The 20139-nt window shown below is 32.8% G+C and overlaps 1 protein-coding gene and 2 pseudogenes across 3 annotated transcripts; all 3 read left to right on the top strand.

The window, feature by feature from the left end:
• The first annotated feature begins 1 nt into the window (after position 1).
• LOC128158021 (uncharacterized) lies at positions 2–3432 on the top strand. Of its 3 annotated transcripts, XM_052820689.1 has the most exons (3): positions 1113–1205; positions 1321–1391; positions 1761–3432. In XM_052820689.1, exon 3 carries the CDS (start codon positions 1761–1763, stop codon positions 3414–3416), a length of 1656 nt encoding a protein of 551 aa, XP_052676649.1. In that variant the 5' UTR covers positions 1113–1205; positions 1321–1391; the 3' UTR covers positions 3417–3432. The 3 variants fall into 3 exon arrangements, with proteins under 3 accessions (XP_052676648.1, XP_052676649.1, XP_052676647.1); XM_052820688.1 differs by having other exon boundaries at positions 2–1183; positions 1321–3432; XM_052820687.1 differs by lacking the exons at positions 1113–1205; positions 1321–1391 and adding an exon at positions 1491–1615.
• Positions 3433–8499: 5067 nt separating this feature from the next.
• LOC128157666 (uncharacterized) lies at positions 8500–13147 on the top strand (annotated as a pseudogene).
• Positions 13148–13814: 667 nt separating this feature from the next.
• Positions 13815–16861, top strand: LOC128157667 (tripartite motif-containing protein 2-like; annotated as a pseudogene).
• The last annotated feature ends 3278 nt before the right edge of the window (positions 16862–20139 follow it).

Raw genomic sequence — 20139 nt, 5'->3', positions numbered from 1 at the left:
ATGATGAATTAAGATTTACTACTGTAAACTATGATTTACATACGTCAACTATAGTTAAAAGATGTTAATCATAGTTTCACAATCGTGAAATTATATTTATCTGATTAACGTTTTTGCAATAGCAAATGGTTGTTTATTGTGTTAATTATAGTTTATATAGTTTACACGTTTAAAACATAGATAGTGGCTTTAATTACAGAATACAGATGTGAAATATAGATTCACTTCGTTAACTATAGTTTTCTGTCCGTATACTTGATGTTCAAACGTAAAACCTAGTTTATCGACTTTAATGCTATGTTTAGCCTATTGTTAGAATTTGGCGTTTCATATATTTGCTCGTCTTGTGTTGTTCAGGAGTTGATCTTTGCACTGCGTTCGCAGGGGGGATAATGAACATATTAACAGCGCGCAGGATTACTTTACTTGAATATAAATTGTTTGTTGTATGCTATCAAAGATTTGGGCGTCATATCATAAAATCTCATATAACTTAATTTATTTTTTCGATGTGCTAGTTGCCCCACCCTGGAGCAATCAAAATGCAAAGTTGAAAACGGGTTTTTAACGTCAAATGACAAAGTTACAAACCCCTAAACTACAAAGGCTACTGTGAAAATTCTATGGGGGTTTCCCCAAAGATGGCGATCAAATTAAATAGCTTTTGTAAAATGTGGATTAGTCTATGGATCACTCAAGTCAATGTACCCAGAAATATCTGTTTTAAAACAGATTAAACGCCATGTACATGTAATATTACAGGTTTAAGTACATATTCATTGAATAGTGCAATCTGTACACAGACGCCTTGAATCTTTTTATAAAGGACAATCTTTTTTTGATAGAACGTTTCATTAAAATCCTACCACCCTTTCCAGTAATTTTGTAATAACTTTTAGCAATGAGATACGCAAATGTTCATCTCATTTGTAAATTGAAAAACAATATTTTAAAAAAATTGGAAATATCTAAAAATTTATTTATCTTAATCATTTTTTACTAGAATGTTTAAATGTAAATTACCGATAACCGCTATCACAAAAAGAAAGTAGGGACAAATAGTTTTTTCCAGGTATACATGATCTTTTCCTGTCTCTCTCAGGTGTCAGCTGGTCTTTACAAAATCTTCTGTCAGCTGACTCGGTAGTTCGGGAGACGTAGATCCGCCATTTTATCCAACCAGGTAAACACAGTCTATAAAATAGGTAAGATATAAATTAAATTTATAATAAAATAATAAAAGCAAGAAAACTATATTGAAAATATGATAAACGTTTTTGACGCACGCATAATAATTGCATTACACTTTTTATGAACTAGATGGATCCTCGTTTCAGTGTCCAGGACGCAGTACGGTGAATACATCACAAAACGAAAATCAGGACAATTAGGTTTTTCCAGTTATGATATGTTACTGTCCCAGGTGTAAAAAATTCTTTACAGAATTTTATTACTGGTTTTATCGAGGTGGAGAGATAACATGTTTACTTAAAACATAATATCAGTAGAAGAAATTTATTAACAGAAAGAATTCAATTTACATTATATATGTAATTTCCTCTGTCAGCTGACTTGGTAGTCGGGGTGACCAGGATCCGCCATTTTATTCAACAAGGTAAACACTGCCTTTCATTTATTTTTATTTAGAGTATATATTCAAAAGCTAAGATAACAGAAAAAACTATAAAATAAATTGCAAGCTAACGTATTTTGATGCACAGATAAATGCTGTATTACATGTACACTCTTTTGTAAATTAGATGGATCCTCGTCTCAGTGCCCAAGACGTGGTACGGTGTGACCTTTGTGAGGATCACCTTGTACAGAATTATTGTGACTTCTGTCATGTCAAACTATGCAAGCTATGTATAGGAGAACACATCTCAGATGAATATGACAAACATAAAATTGTCCCATTCCAGCAACGAGAATCCACCCTGATTTTTCCAATTTGTAAAAAACATTCCAAAGAAACATGCAAACTGCAATGCATGTCGTGTAACAATTCTATTTGCGCCAAATGCTTGATATTAAAAGAACACAAAGGTCATAATGTAGTAGACTTAGAAGACAGCTACAATTCGAAGAAAGAAAACATTAAAAAAGATACAGCAGAAATAGAAAATGTTATTTCTCCAACATATGAAGAAATAAGGAAAGCTTTGGAGAGCCAGATTGCCAGCCTAGATGGAGAGTATGAAAAAATTACCACAATAGTGTCCAAACAAGGAGAGGAATGGCATAAAGAAATTGATAGAGCTATCGGACAAATGAGGAACGAAATAAACGAGATCAAAGTAAGCCATCGGGACATCTTGATGAAGCATTTAAAAGAGATAAAACAGATAGAGTTCATGATAAAAGAAAACTTATCAACTTTGAAGGACCTACAGAGGGAATCCAATGTTGTGTCTACATTCATAGAATACAGTTCAAGAAACAACGAATTTGGTAAACTTCCTCCAAAAATTCATGTGACAGTGCCTACATTTTGTCCGAAGCCAGTTTATAGAATAGAAGCTGAAAAATTGATTGGAACCATCAAACCTCTAACCTCTACCACAGATGAAAATGGCTACACGTTGAAGAAACAAAAGGGGTCATCCAGAGAAGTTTTGGATACACCAGTGGTCATCAACACGTTTAACACTGGGTATGCCAATCTCAGAAGTGTTTTCTTTTACAGCGAACAAGAAATATGGACGCATGCTGAAGTTAGCGAAATAAAATGCTTTAACATTAATGGAAACGTTATCAATGCAATTAAAACAAAGTCTGGAAAAGATCCCAGTGATACAGCAGTAACAAGTGATGGTTGTTTACTGTTTATTGATTGTGAATTGCGCACTGTAAATAAGGTAGTGAATGGTCAGATAGAAGAAATAATCACTCTACAGGGATGGATACCCTGTAATCTTTGTGTGACGTCCTCCGGTGATCTTCTGCTAGTAATGTGTGATGATGACAAAACTTATTGCAAAGTTGTTCGATACTCAGGCTCAGTTGTGAAACAAACAATTTTTTATGACAAAAATGGTAAACCTTTTTACTCAGGAGTTTTCAAAGTAAAATACATTGCAGAAAATAGCAACCTAGATATATGCATGGCTGACCGTGCAGCCGGTGCAGTGGTAGTTGTTAGTCAGGCTGGGAAACTCCGATTCCGTTACACCGGTCATCCATCTAAGGAGAATCCGTTTATTCCTCGTGGCATCACAACAAACAGTCAGAGTCAGATATTGGTAGCAGATTGTGGCAATCTCTGTATCCACATTCTGGGTCAGGATGGCCAGTTCTTGCGTTTTATTAATGACATAATTAATGAACCTTGTGGACTGTCTGTTGACACACTTGATAACTTATTCGTCGCCGAGTTCAAAACTGGAGATGTTAAGGTCATCAAATATCTTAAGTGAACGATCATGTGTTAAAAGTTGGTACGCTGTGTTACCTTAATTTATTGAAATGACTTCAATGTGTTTTATGTTCTTTAGTCATATTTGTAAAAGTGTCATTTGATGTGTAACACTTGTTTTATGAGAAATATGTAGGCACACTTTTTTACATAATGAAAATTATATTTATGGTATAATTATATCATTGTTGCTGTATATATAAAACAAACAACAAATTCAAATTATGTAAAAAAAATTCTTAACTTATTTATTGTGAACATTCATAATTCAGATTTTAAATGGAAAATAAAACGAATGTATACGTACAAAATACGTTTTAAATTGGTATTTAAAACTATTGAATTTATTGTAGTTTCCGGGAACTCATAACTAGCAACATTGACGTTAGGTATTAAAATGAGAATAGAATTAAATCCTACATATAAAAGCTAAATACCAGACTTATTTGTAAATAAGTTATTGTTAGGCTACCCCTTTTAATTTATGTCATCAATTAACAATCATATGACTGTTATTTCATACGATATATACAGTCTTATACACATGTTTATTATATGTAATTTATTGCATTAATTTTATACATTTTTACAGATCGTGGCCCTTTGTTACACAAAGGATACTAGTTACTTCCAATAAGCTCAAACATTCAATTGTTTACGCTTAATATACAATCATGGAACGCTTCTTAACACAAAAGTGTGCATTCAGTCGGTGCAAATGTTGCTTTTTCATGTCGGAAAATTATGCTTTGTTTCATCTCCATCTTTAAGAAAACAAAGAGTAGAGAATTGAAAAACTGAAAATACAACATAGTTCATTATTTACAGATTCCTATCATAAAAACATGTATTAACCCTTTCCACGACATCACAATCAATTGATATTAATACATTTATACATTTTAGGCAAGTTTGGTCACCCAGACCTAGAAAATCCTTGAAATCTAAATCAGCTGACATCCATCCAATTTTCACCACAGTCATTGTCTTTTTCATGTTTATATTTTCAGGAATATTTTGTTTGTTTTTTGTTTAATTATCTTAACCAAACATGAGTAAGAGTTTTTAGATAAAGGTCCCTACAGTTTCATGCAGCTACCAAATACTACCTACTTAGTTTCACAATTATAAAAAGAAAGCGATTTTAAAATCAAAATCTGAAAGATTCTTTTGTGAAAGCGTTATTAATTGTGTATTGAAACATGGCTCAGTTGAGAAACAAACAATTCAATTTGATGAGGACGGTAAACCCCTGTACTCTGGGGATTATAAAATAAAAAACATCACAGAAAACCGAAACTTAGATATATGCTTGGCTGACCGTGCAGCTGGTGCTGTGGTAGTTGTTGATCAGGCTGGTAAACTCCGATTCCGTTACACCGGTCATTCCACCAAGTTAAAGGAGAAACCGTTTTTTCCTCGTGGTATCACAACAAACAGTCAAAGTCAGATCTTAATAGCAGACGGTGGCAAACTCTGTATCCACATTCTTGATCAGGACGGACAATTTTTGCGTTACGTTGATAACACAGTGCTGGATGACCCTAACGGTATGTGTGTAGATACACATGACAACTTGTTTGTTGCCGAGTTCAGCTCTGGGGATGTGAAGGTCATCAAATTCCTCAAGTGATCCACCGTGTGTAAATAGTTGGTACTCGATCGACCTGTATCACGTCTGTTAATGGGAACTAGATTAAATGTATCTTTTTTTCTCCAGTTCTTGTCTGATTTATGTTTGCTTTATATCTAAATCAATCATGTTATATTGTGAAACTTATGCAAACTTTAGCATACTGTATTAAAAGTATTAAATAGTTTCTATATTTCTTCTTTGTTTTATGCTTAGTCACAGGAAATCTCATATTCACTTTATAAATTATGTATAAAGTTGCCCTTGTCTGATGCATTAAAGGGGCATGGTCCCGATTTTGGTCAAAAACTAGTTTTTGGATTTTAATGTTTACAATGCTTTAGTAAGGCATTTTTAATAAGCAACCAAAATTTGAGTGTCATTTGATGTGTTATAAGCGAGTTACAGAACTTACAATTTTATGTAAACAAAGCGTTTGTTTACATTTCGAATGTTGAAGTGAAAATTCCAGCTTTATACCTAAAATAAATGTATTAATCGTTAGGAACTGTTTATTTATGCTTAAATGAATAATAAGATAGACAAACTAGCTTGACATTTTTCTTTTACCGGTATATTGAACCTATGTAAACAAAAACAGGGGACGAGCCTTGTTTACATGGCGAAGAATTGTGAGCCCTGTATCTTGCTTAAAACTCAACGACTGGCACCCAAATTGCATTCGATCATTAGAAATGCATTCCTCAAGCATTGCAAATAATCATAACAGAAAAATAAAATTTGACCAAAATCGTGACCATGCCCCTTTAACTGTTATGTACTATCTAAAATGATGGTTTTGTTCAGAATATATTTGATAATATACAACGCAGTAAATTTAGAGATTTGATTTATAAAACAACATAATTATTAGGATAACTTGCACCCCCCCCCCCATATAAAGAGTTGTTTCGATGTCGAGGCGGGTATAATAGCATTTGCTTAAAAGAATGGTAAGTTAGCTTTCAAATATGTTTAGAAAACTATATAGATATATTTACTTGTTTTTGATTGATTGTTAAACACTAAACAATTTGCAAGAAATCGAAGTAGATCTGATTAAAACTCATATATAGACAAAAGTGGTATACTGTAGATTCATTATTTTTCGCGAGTGCTTAATTCTGCAATTCAACAGTTTTGCATCAAATCGCGAGAATATGAAATTGCGAACACCAGATTTTAAGCATAGTTTCTTTAGTTTACATCTGTCATAAAAGCGAGATTTTAGAACCCGCGAGATGTGCCTTTCGCGATTTTACGCGAATATTAATTCCTCGTGTTTAAATAGTAATTTACAGTGCATCAAGAGTTTTCAGGAATAATTAATATTAATTACGGAGCTAAACTAACTGTATAAAGTAATTTATTACAAATATATACCGATACTTTCATGGCAGTTTGAAATTTGTGTCCCATGAACATCTAAAAAATGACAATCATTTTTTGCAGAAATGAATAGGTTTTTTTAAACCAAGCAGAATTAACCTTTTTATATTTTTTGGCAGCGTTATGTATGTTATACGAAAGACGAATGGGACCACACAAAAAATATTTTTATCACGTAAAACGAGAAGTGATCTTATCTCGTTATTACGAAAAAAGATCTTGTAATTTTCTCGTTATGAAATGATTAACTCGTGAGAACGAGATCTTTTCTCCTTATTACGAGATAAAAATATCTTTCTATGTGACCGTGTTCGTCTTTCTTTGGCCTTGCTCGCTGTATCACGGGGGACCAGGATCCGCCTTGCTAGAAAAAATGCAAATATGTTCCATGTATCCAGTTTGCAAAACCTAAAGCCAAGCTTAGCTGATATCATGTCATGTTATACCAGTATTCTACAGAATGTTGCCATAAGATTCTACATTTATGTACAGAGACTGTATACCAAGTATACTATTGAAATATAATGAATGACATGTATTATTATATGTAGTTTATGCTACATGCTCAACTGTCTACCTTATGAATACCAATGTGCAATTTGGAAGTGATCATTTCCAAGGATTTTTGTTTTGTTGTTCTTTAATTGATTGTTGAATGAAATCTAATAATTTTCTTGGATTAACTGTGATATACATTACCCAGTGAAGTTATGTATTCATTTTGATATTTTTATCTTTCAAATATTAAGTTTTTTTTTTTTTTTTTTTATATATAATTATGGTAATTATGGTAAACTGTATGTAATTGAATATTTTGTTTGCAAATTAAAGCTTTTCATTAATTGGAGTTGAAAACTTAAATGTGCATACTACCGGGTAGCTATGTACAGATTGTCTAATAGAATACATTTACACGATATCCATGTACATATTTTCCAATATGGTACATGTACAGTGTATTTGGCGTCTTTGTACAGATCGACAAACATGAACTAAACTGAACTTTATTTATTCTACAATGATTGATAAGCAATTTCTACAACTTATATTATTATCTCTCGTTGGCACGGATGTTAGAGCGAGGGGGTCATTGGTGTGGGAAGAAGCCGGAGTACCCGGAGAGAACCCACGTGTCCAAGCATGCAACCGCCATACCCTGTAACATACAACCACTGTCGATCACGGGGATCGAGCTCGGGTCGCAGCGCATTGTTTACTACGCTACTTAGACAAACATGATGGTGTGTTGAGAGCTTATGACATACAACCTAATAAGATAAGTATGTATCGATATTTATATGTATATATAGTATATATTTATGACAATTATGCACCTACATATTGACCAATACGTAATATATGTAAATAAAGGATGTTCACAAATTGTCCAATATTGTACTAGTACACACTTAACGATTGTTAACAGGTTTTCCAATATAATACATGTGCAATGCACATGAAATTTGAGTATAGATTACCTTTCATCATTAATATATGCACATATAGTTTTTCTACAGATGTGCCTTAATAATACCAATGTATGATTTTATATTTACATTTGTCTTTTTAAAAATTTATGAATTGATCGTAAACTGTAAATAAAAGTAACTAAATTGTTGTTTAATGTACATCAGTATGTTTACATAATAAAAAAGAAATATCTAATAACGTCTTATATGGGAATTTGAGTCTAAGATCATGATTTTTCGTTCAGTCCGTGATTTTGTTTTTAGGTCGTTGAAGGTTTCGACCGATCGATAGCACTGGATCCTGTAGATTTCAGTCCTGTCAGATACTATACAATTGTGAATTACAATCATTTCTCGTAAGAAATAGAGGAAATTATACGGAGTGGAAGGAAATATTTTATTGAGTTTTAACCCCCCCCTCCCAGTAATTCTAAAATAACTTAAATCAATGAGCGCTTATACATTTTCACACATCGTATTTGTTGAATGAGCATAGTCTGAATATTAACTTATGTACAATAACTTTAAATAGCATGAACACTTATCAATGCACATGCATGCATTGAATATTTAAACGTAAACACATCACAAAACGAAAGTCAGGACAATTAGGTTTTTCCAGTTATGATATATTACTGTCCCAGGTGTCAAAAATTCTTTACAGAATTTTATTACTGGGTTTATCGAGATGGAGGGATAACATGTTTACTTAAAAACATAATATCAGTAGAAGAAATTTATTAACAGAAAGAATTCAATTTACATTATATGTTATTTCCTCTGTCAGCTGACTTGGTAGTCGGGGTGACCAGGATCCGCCATTTTATCCAACAAGGTAAACACCGTCTTTCATTTATTTTCATTTAGAGAATATATTCAAAAGCTAAGATAACAGTAAAAACTATATTAAAATAAATTGCAAGCTAACGTATTTTGATGCACAGATAAATGCTGTATTACATGTACACTCTTTTGTAAATTAGATGGATCCTCGTCTCAGTGCCCAGGACGTAGTACGGTGTGACCTTTGTAAGGATAACGTTGTACAGAATTATTGTGACTTCTGCCATGTCAAACTCTGCAAGTCTTGTATAGGAGAACACATCTCCGACGAATATGACAAACATAAAATTGTCCCATTCCAGCAACGAGAATCCACCCTGATTTTTCCAAATTGTAAGAAACATTCCAAAGAAACATGCAAACTTCAATGCATGTCATGTAACAATTCTATTTGCGCCAAATGCTCGATATTAAAAGAACACAAAGATCATAATGTAGTAGACTTAGAAGACAGCTACAATTCGAAGAAAGAAAACATTAAAAAAGATACAGAAGAAATAGAGAATGTAATTTCTCCAACATATGAAGAAATAAGAAAAGCACTGGAGAGCCAGATTGCCAGCTTAGATGGAGAGTATGAAAAAATTACCACAATAATGTCCAAACAAGGAGAGGAATGGCATAAAGAAATTGATAGAGCTATCAAACAAATGAAGAACGAAATAAACGAGATCAAAGTAAGCCATCGGGACATCTTGATAAAGCATTTAAAAGAGATAAAACAGATAGAGTCTATGATAAAAGAAAAATTTATCAACTTTGAAGGACCTACAGAGGGAATCCAATGTTGTATCCTAAATCATAGGATACAGTTCAAGAAACAACGAATTTGGTAAACTTCCTCCAAAAATTCACGTGACAATGCCTACATTTTGTCCGAAGCCAGTGGATAGAATAGAAGCTAAAAAAATTGATTGGATACATCAAACCTCTAACCTCTGCCACAGATGAAAATGGCTACACGATGAAGAAACAAAGGATGTCCTCCAGAGAACTGTTGGATACACCAGTGGTCAACAACACGTTTAACACTGGGCATACCAATCTTAGAAATGTTTCCTTTTACAGCGAACAAGAAATCTGGGCGTCTGCTGAAGTAAACGAAATAAAATGCTTCAACGTTAAAGGTAAATCCATCAATTCAATCAAAACAAAATCTGGAAAATATCCAGATGATATAGCAGTAACAACTGAAGGATGTTTACTGTATTGTGACTGGAAATTGAAGACTGTAAATAAAGTAGTGAATGGTCAGATAGAAGAAATAATCACTCTACATGGATGGAAACCCGGTAATCTGTGTGTCACTTCCTCCGGAGATCTTCTGGTAGTGATGATGAATGATGACAAAACCCACTGTAAAGTTGTTCGATACTCAGGCTCAGGTGAGAAACAAACGATTCAATATAATGAGAACGGTAAACCTCTGTACTCAGGGGATTATGCAGTAAAATACATTGCAGAAAACAGAAACCAAGATATATGCTTAGCTGACCGTGCAGCCGGTGCAGTGGTTGTTGTTAGTCAGGCCGGAAAACTCCGATTCCGTTACACCGGTCATCTATCTAAAGAGAATCCGTTTATTCCTCGTGGAATTACAACAAACAGTCAGAGTCAGATCTTAACAGCAGACGGCGGCAGCCTCTGTATCCATATTCTGGATCAGGATGGACAGTTCTTGCGTCATATTGATAACATAATGTTCGATTATCCTTCCAGTATGTGCGTTGATACACTTGACAACTTGTTTGTTGCCGAGTACAACACTGGAGATATCAAGGTCATTAAATATCTAAAGTAAAATATATTTTGTAAATAGTTGGTAATTGCTTTGACTTATGCGGAAAATAAACTGAATGAATGATAAAGCTTCTGTCTGAAAGTTTTTGTCGGATGATCTACTTTTTTGGCTTTATTATGTATGTTGTGTAATAAAATTATTTAAAAACTTGAAATACCTTTTAATGTCCTTTGCTTTATTTTCAGTCTGTTCTTATTTTTCTAAGCAAATATGTTTCTTATTTACTTAAGTTATTTTAAGTGCAAGAGGTTTTACGTATTTTAACTTTATTTACGACAATTCTGAAGGCAGACGACAACCAAAGAGTTAGTGTTCCATTAGTGCATATATATTTCAATAGAAAACATTGGGCATCCTTGTAATCTATCGACATACCTCCACAATGTGCGTCTGTCGCTGATATGATATATAAGAACTTGGCAGGATAAGTATTATCAGGTAATACAACATGTTCCTTAAAGACTATGTGAATCCGTAGTTGTATCCTTTTAGTAGATTCAAGTCATTGAATAGGGCATTATCTTTATCTTAGTTGATTAATATAATCTAATGTGCGAGCTTGTAGAGCTTGTAGAGTATTTGTTTGGTTAATATTCACAAAATGAGCCAAACATAGTTTCAAAGTTGATAAATTAGGTTTCTTGACTGTTAATTATATTTTCAAACAACAAACTGTAGGAAACGACGTACTTAACAATAGCTCTAATTTGTAAAACGTGTTTCTATTTGTAAATAAACGTTGAACAATACATTTTGCTGATGAATATAAATTCAATATAAAACCATATTCAACGGGTGTTAACTATTCTTCTTAACGATTGCTTATCCAAGTTTATCTGTCTAGAAATAAACATTATCTATATGTGATAACGAACAGTGTTCAAGATCAGTATATATTATATTAAGTTAATATTATAATATAATATATTATATTATATTATAATATATTATAATATATAATATAATATAATATAATATTATATTATGCTGATGATGAATTAAGATTTACTACTGTAAACTATGATTTACATACGTCAACTATAGTTAAAAGATGTTAATCATAGTTTCACAATCGTGAAATTATATTTATCTGATTTTACTTTTTGCAATAGCAAATGGTTGTTTATTGTGTTAATTATAGTTTATATAGTTTATACTTTTAAAACATAGATAGTGGCTTTAATTACAGAATACAGATGTGAAATATAGATTCACGTCGTTACCTATAGTTTTCTGTCCGTAAACTTGGTGTACAGCCGTAAAACTTAGTTTATCGACTTTAATGCTGTTTAGCCTATTGTTAAAATTTGGCGTGTCATATATTTGCTCGTCTTGTGTTGTTCCGGAGTTAATCTTTGCACTGCGTTCGCAGGCGGGATAATGAACATTTTATCAGCGCGCAGGATTACTTTACTTGAATATAAATTATCTGTTGTATGCTATCAAAAATTTGGGCGTCAAATGATAAAATCTCATATAACTTAATTTATTTTTTCGATGTGCTAGTTGCCCCATCCTGGAGCAATCAAAATGCAAAGTTGAAAACGGTTTTTTAACGTCAAATGACAAAGTTACAAACCCCTAAACTACAAAGGCTACTGTGAAAATGCTATGGGGTTTTCCCCAAAGATGGCGATCAAATGAAATAGCTTTTGTAAAGTGTGGATTAGTCTATGGATCACTCAAGTCAATGTATACAGAAACATCTGTTTTAAAACAGATAAAACGCCATATACATATAATATTACAGGTTTAAGTACATATTCATTGAATAGTGCAATCTGTACACAGACGCCTTGAATCTTTTTTATAAAGGACAATCTTTTTTTGATAGAACGTTTCATTAAAATCCTACCACCCTTTCCAGTAATTTTGTAATAACTTTAAGCAATGAGATACGCAAATGTTCATCTCATTTGTAAATTGAAAAACAATATTTTAAAAAAATTGGAAATATCTAAAAATTTATTTATCTTAATCATTTTTTACTAGAATGTTTAAATGTAAATTACCGATAATCGCTATCACAAAAAGAAAGTAGGGACAAATAGTTTTTTCCAGGTATACATGATCTTTTCCTGTCTCTCTCAGGTGTCAGCTGGTCTTTACAAAATCTTCTGTCAGCTGACTCGGTAGTTCGGGAGACGTAGATCCGCCATTTTATCCAACCAGGTAAACACAGTCTATAAAATAGGTAAATATAAATCAAATATATAATAAAATAAAAAAAGCAAGAAAACTATATTGAAAATATGATAAACGTTTTTGACGCACGCATAATAATTGCATTACACTTTTTATGAACTAGATGGATCCTCGTCTCAGTGTCCAGGACGCAGTACGGTGAATACATCACAAAACGAAAGTCAGGACAATTAGGTTTTTCCAGTTATAATATGTTACTGTCCCAGGTGTAAAAAAATCTTTACAGAATTTTATTACTGGTTTTATCGAGGTGGAGAGATAACATGTTTACTTAAAACATAATATCAGTAGAAGAAATTTATTAACAGAAAGAATTCAATTTACATTATATATGTCATTTCCTCTGTCAGCTGACTTGGTAGTCGGGGTGACCAGGATCCGCCATTTTATTCAACAAGGTAAACACTGCCTTTCATTTATTTTTACTTAGAGTATATATTCAAAAGCTAAGATAACAGAAAAAACTATAAAATAAATTGCAAGCTAACGTATTTTGATGCACAGATAAATGCTGTATTACATGTACACTCTTTTGTAAATTAGATGGATCCTCGTCTCAGTGCCCAGGACGTGGTACGGTGTGACTTTTGTAAGGATAACGTTGTACAGAATTATTGTGACTTCTGTCATGTCAAACTATGTAAGCTATGTATAGGAGAGCACATCTCAGATGAATATGACAAACATAAAATTGTCCCATTCCAGCAACGAGAATCCACCCTGATTTTTCCAATTTGTAAAAAACATTCCAAGGAAACATGCAAACTGCAATACATGTCATGTAACAATTCTATTTGCGCCAAATGCTTGATATTAAAAGAACACAAATGTCATAATGTAGTAGACTTAGAAGACAGCTACAATTCGAAGAAAGAAAACATTAAAAAAGATACAGCAGAAATAGAAAATGTTATTTCTCCAACATATGAAGAAATAAGGAAAGCTTTGGAGAGCCAGATTGCCAGCCTAGATGGAGAGTATGAAAAAATTACCACAATAGTGTCCAAACAAGGAGAGGAATGGCATAAAGAAATTGATAGAGGTATCGGACAAATGAGGAAGGAAATAAACGAGATCAAAGTAAGCCATCCGGACATCTTGATGAAGCATTTAAAAGAGATGAAACAGATAGAGTTCATGATAAAAAAAACTTATCAACTTTGAAGGACCTACAGAGGGAATCCAATGTTGTGTCTACAATCATAGAATACAGTTCAAGAAACAACGAATTTGGTAAACTTCCTCCAAAAATTCATGTGACAGTGCCTACATTTTGTCCGAAGCCAGTTTATAGAAAAGAAGCTGAAAAATTGATTGGATCCATCAAACCTCTAACCTCTACCACAGATGAAAATGGCTACACGTTGAAGAAACAAAAGGGGTCATCCAGAGAAGTTTTGGATACACCAGTGTTCATCAACACGTTAAACACTGGGTATGCCAATCTCAAAAATGTTTCCTTTTACAGCGAACAAGAAATATGGACGCATGCTGAAGTTAGCGAAATAAAATGCTTCAACATTGATGGAAACGTTATCAATGCAATTAAAACAAAGTCTGGAAAAGATCCTAGTGATACAGCAGTAACAAGTGATGGTTGTTTACTGTTTATTGATTGTGAATTGCGCACTGTAAATAAGGTAGTGAATGGTCAGATAGAAGAAATAATCACTCTACAGGGATGGATACCCTGTAATCTTTGTGTGACGTCCTCCGGTGATCTTCTGCTAGTAATGTGTGATGATGACAAAACTTATTGCAAAGTTGTTCGATACTCAGGCTCAGTTGTGAAACAAACAATTTTTTATGACAAAAATGGTAAACCTTTTTACTCAGGAGTTTCAAAGTAAAATACATTGCAGAAAATAGCAACCTAGATATATGCATGGCTGACCGTGCAGCCGGTGCAGTGGTAATTGTTAGTCAGGCTGGGAAACTCCGATTCCGTTACACCGGTCATCCATCTAAGGAGAATTCGTTCCTTCCTCGTGGCATCACAACAAACAGTCAGAGTCAGATATTGGTAGCAGATTGTGGCAATCTCTGTATCCACATTCTGGATCAGGATGGCCAGTTCTTGCGTTTTATTAATGACATAATTAATGAACCTTGTGGACTGTCTGTTGACACACTTGATAACTTATTCGTCGCCGAGTACAAAACTGGAGATGTTAAGGTCATCAAATATCTTAAGTGAACGACCATGTGTTAAAAGTTGGTACGCTGTGTTACCTTAATTTATTGAAATGACTTCAATGTGTTTTATGTTCTTTAGTCATATTTGATGTAAGTTATTTTTACTCTATGCGTGCACTAGTACTTACTGTAATATATTAAGAGATGATGCTACTTTATTTTCAGAGTTTTGAAGTGATCCATGTTTTAATTTCTGTACAAATTCATATTAGACGCATTATTTTTAAATGCATGTAAAAGTGTCATTTGATGTGTAACACCTGTTTTATGAGAAATATGTAGGCACACTTTTTTACATAATGAAAAAAATATTTATGGTATAATTATATCATTGTTGCTGTATATATAAAACAAACAACAAATTCAAATTATATAAAAAAAATTCTTAATTTATTTATTGTGAACATTCATAATTCAGATTTTAAATGGAAAATTAAACGAATATATACGTACAAAATACGTTTTAAATTGGTATTTAAAACTATTGAATTTATTGTAGTTTCCGGTAACTCATAACTAGCAACATTGACGTTAGGTATTAAAATGAGAATAGTATTAAATCCTACATATAAAAGCTAAATACCAGACTTATTTGTAAAAAAAAGTTATTGTTAGGCTACCTCTTTTAATTTATGTCATCAATTAACAATCATATGACTGTTATTTCATACGATATATACAGTCTTATACACATGTTTATTATATGTAATTTATTGCATTAATTTTATACATGTTTACAGATCGTGGCCCTTTGTTACACAAAGGATACTAGTTACTTCCAATAAGCTCAAACATTCAATTGTTTACGCTTAATATACAATCAAGGAACGCTTCTTAACACAAAAGTGTGCATTCAGTCGGTGCAAATGTTGCTTTTTCATGTCGGAAAATTCTGCTTTGTTTCATCTCCATCTTTAAGAAAACAAAGAGTAGAGAATTGTAAAACTGAAAATACATCATAGTTCATTATTTACAGATTTCTATCCTAAAAACATGTATTTTTTTCGTGACCCTTTCCACGAAATCACAATCAATTGATATTAATACATTTATACATTTTAGGCAAGTTTGGTCATCCAGACCTAGAAAATCCTTGAAATCTAAATCAGCTGACATCCATCCAATTTTCACCACAGTCATTGTCTTTTTCATGTTCATATTTTCAGGAATATTTTGTTTGTTTTTTGTTTAATTATCTTAACCGAACATGAGTAAGAGTTTTTAGATAAAGGTCCTTACAGTTTCATGCAGCTACCAAATACTACCTACTTAGTTTCACAATTATAAAAAGAAAGCGATTTTAAAATCAAAATCTGAAAGATTCTTTTGTGAAAGCGTTATTAATTGTGTATTGAAACATGGCTCAGTTGAGAAACAAACAATTCAATTTGATGAGGACGGTAAACCCCTGTACTCTGGGGATTATGAAATAAAAAACATCACAGAAAACCGAAACTTAGATATATGCTTGGCTGACCGTGCAGCTGGTGCTGTGGTAGTTGTTGATCAGGCTGGTAAACTCCGATTCCGTTACACCGGCCATTCCATCAAGTTAAAGGAGAAACCGTTTTTTCCTCGTGGTATCACAACAAACAGTCAAAGTCAGATCTTGATAGCAAACGGTGGCAAACTCTGTATCCACATTCTTGATCAGGACGGACAATTTTTGCGTTACATTGATAACATAGTGCTGGATGACCCTAACGGTATCTTGACAACTTGTTTGTTGCCGAGTACAGCGCTGGGGATGTGAAGGTCATCAAATACCTCAAGTGATCCACCGTGTGTAAATAGTTGGTACTCGATCGACCTGTATCACGTCTGTTAATGGGAGCTAGATTAAATGTATCTTTTTCTCTCCAGTTCTTGTCTGATTTATGTTTGCTTTATATTTAAATCAATCATGCTATATTGTGAAACTTATGCAAACTTTAGCATACTGTATTAAAAGTATTAAATAGTTTCTATATTTCTTCTTTGTTTTATGCTTAGTCACAGGAAATCTCATATTCACTTTATAAATTATGTATAAAGTTGCCCTGGTTTGATGCATTAAAGGGGCATGGTCCCGATTTTGGTCAAAAACTAGTTTTTGGATTTTAATGTTTACAATGCTTTAGTAAGGCATTTTTAATAAGCAACCAAAATTTGAGTGTCATTTGATGTGTTATAAGCGAGTTACAGAACTTACAATTTTATGTAAACAAAGCGTTTGTTTACATTTCGAATGTTGAAGTGAAAATTCCAGCTTTATACCTAAAATAAATGTATTAATCGTTAGGAACTGTTTATTTATGCTTAAAATGAATAATAAGATAGACAAACTAGCTTGACATTTTTTTTACCGGTATATTGAACATATGTAAACAAAAACAGGGGACGAGCCTTGTTTACATGGCGAAGAATTGTGAGCCCTGTATCTTGCTTAAAACTCAACGACTGGCACCCAAATTTCATTTGATCATTAGAAATGCATTCCTCAAGCATTGCAAATAATCATAACAGAAAAATAAAATTTGACCAAAATCGGGACCATGCCCCTTTAACTGTTATGTACTATCTAAAATGATGGTTTTGTTCAGAATATATTTGATAATATACAACGCAGTAAATTTAGAGATTTGATTTATAAAACAACATAATTATTAAGATAACGTGCCCCCCCCCTATAAAGAGTTGTTTCGATGTCGAGGCGGGTATAATAGCATTTGCTTAAAAGAATGGTAAGTTAGCTTTCAAAAATGTTTAGAAAACTATATAGATATATTTACTTGTTTTTGATTGATTGTTAAACACTAAACAATTTGCAAGAAATCGAAGTAGATCTGATTAAGACTCATATAGAGACAAAAGTGGTATACTGTAGATTCATTATTTTTCGCGAGTGCTTAATTCTGCAATTCAACCGTTTTGCATCAAATCGCGAGAATATGAAATTGCGAACACCAGATTTTAAGCATAGTTTCTTTAGTTTACATCTGTCATAAAAGCGAGATTTTAGAACCCGCGAGATGTGCCTTTTGCGATTTTACGCGAATATTAATTCCTCGTGTTTAATTAGTAATCTACAGTGCATCAAGAGTTTTCATGAATAATTAATATTAATCACGGAGCTAAACTAACTGTATAAAGTAATTTATTACAAATATATACCGATACTTTTATGGCAGTTTGAAATTTGTTTCCCATGAACATCTAAAAAATGACAATAATTTTTTGCAGAAATGAATAGGTTTTTTTAAACCAGACAGAATTAACCTTTTTATATTTTTGGGCAGCGTTATGTATGTTATACGAAAGACGAATGGGACCACACAAAAAATATTTTGATCACGTAAAACGAGAAGTGATCTTATTTCGTTATTACGAAAAAAGATCTTGTAATTTTCTCGTTATGAAATGATTCACTCGTGAGAACGAGATCTTTTCTCCTTATTACGAGATAAAAATATCTTTCTATGTGACCGTGTTCGTCTTTCTTTGGCCTTGCTCGCTGTATCACGGGGGACCAGGATCCGCCTTGCTAGAAAAAAATGCAAATATGTTCCATGTATCCAGTTTGCAAAACCTAAAGGCAAGCTTAGCTGATATCATGTCATGTTATACCGGTATTCTACAGAATGTTGCCATTAGATTCTACATTTATGTACAGAGACTGCATACCAAGTATACTATTGAAATATAATGAATAATATGTATTGTTATATGTAGTTTATGCTACATGCTCAACTGTTTACCTTATGAATACCAATGTGCAATTTGGAAGTGATCATTTCCAAGGATTTTTGTTTTGTTGTACTTTAATTGATTGTTGAATGAAATCTAATAATTTTCTTGGATTAACTGTGATATACATTACCCAGTGAAGTTATGTATTCATTTTGATATTTTTATCTTTCAAATATTAAGTTATTTTTTTGATATATAATTATGGTAATTGTGGTAAACTGTATGTAATTGAATATTTTTTTTTTGCAAATTAAAGCTTTTCATTAATTGGAGTTGAAAACTTAAATGTGCATACTACCGGGTATCTATGTACAGATTGTCTAATATAATACATGTACACGATATCCATGTACATATTTTCCAATATGGTACATGTACAGTGTATTTGGCGTCTTTGTACAGATCGACAAACATGAACTAAACTGAACTTTATTTATTCTACAATGATTGATAAGCAATTTCTACAACTTATATTATTATCTCTCGTTGGCACGGATGTTAGAGCGAGGGGTCATTGGTGTGGGAAGAAGCCGGAGTACCCGGAGAGAACCCACGTGTCCAAGCAGGCAACCGCCATACCCTGTAACATACAACCACTGTCGATCACGGGGATCGAACTCGGGTCGCAGCGCATTGTTTACTACGCTACTTAGACAAACATGATGGTGTGTTGAGAGCTTATGACATACAACCTAATAAGATAAGTATGTATCGATATTTATATGTATATATAGTATATATTTATGACAATTATGCACCTAAATATTGACCAATACGTAATATATGTAAATAAAGGATGTGCACAAATTGTCCAATATTGTACTAGTACACACTTAACGATTGTTAACAGATTTCCCAATGTAATACATGTGGAATGCACAGGAAATTTGAGTATAGATTACCTTTCATCATTAATATATGCACATATAGTTTTTCTACAGATGTGCCTTAATAATACCAATGTATGATATTATATTTACATTTGTCTTTTTAAAAAATTATGAATTGATCGTAAACTGTTAATAAAAGTAACTAAATTGTTGTTTAATGTACATCAGTATGTTTACATAATAAAAAAAGAAATATCTAATAACGTCTTATATGGGAATTTGAGTCTAAGATCATGATTTTTCGTTCAGTCCGTGATTTTTTTTAGGTCGTTGAAGGTTTCGACCAATCGTAGCACTGGATCCTGTAGATTTCAGTCCTGTCAGATACTATACAATTGTGAATTACAATCATTTTTCGTAAGAAATAGAGGAAATTATACGGAGTGGAAGGAAATATTTTATTGAGTTTTACCCCCCCCCCCCTCCCAGTAATTCTAAAATAACTTAAATCAATGAGCGCTTATACATTTTCACACATCGTATTTGTTGAATGAGCATAGTCTGAATATTAACTAATGTACAGTAACTTTAAAGATCATGAACACTTATCAATGCACATGCATGCATTG

Source organism: Crassostrea angulata, chromosome 8, assembly GCF_025612915.1.
Source record: "Crassostrea angulata isolate pt1a10 chromosome 8, ASM2561291v2, whole genome shotgun sequence".
NCBI classification, from domain to species: Eukaryota; Metazoa; Mollusca; class Bivalvia; order Ostreida; family Ostreidae; genus Magallana; species Magallana angulata.
The sequence above is the reverse complement of the archived record's forward strand: the minus strand, read 5'-3'. Positions and strand labels throughout refer to the sequence as shown.

Excerpts from the sequence above, each read along its gene's own strand:
- LOC128158021 (XM_052820688.1), top strand. The coding sequence starts at position 1,761 with ATGGATCCTCGTCTCAGTGCCCAAGACGTGGTACGGTGTGACCTTTGT.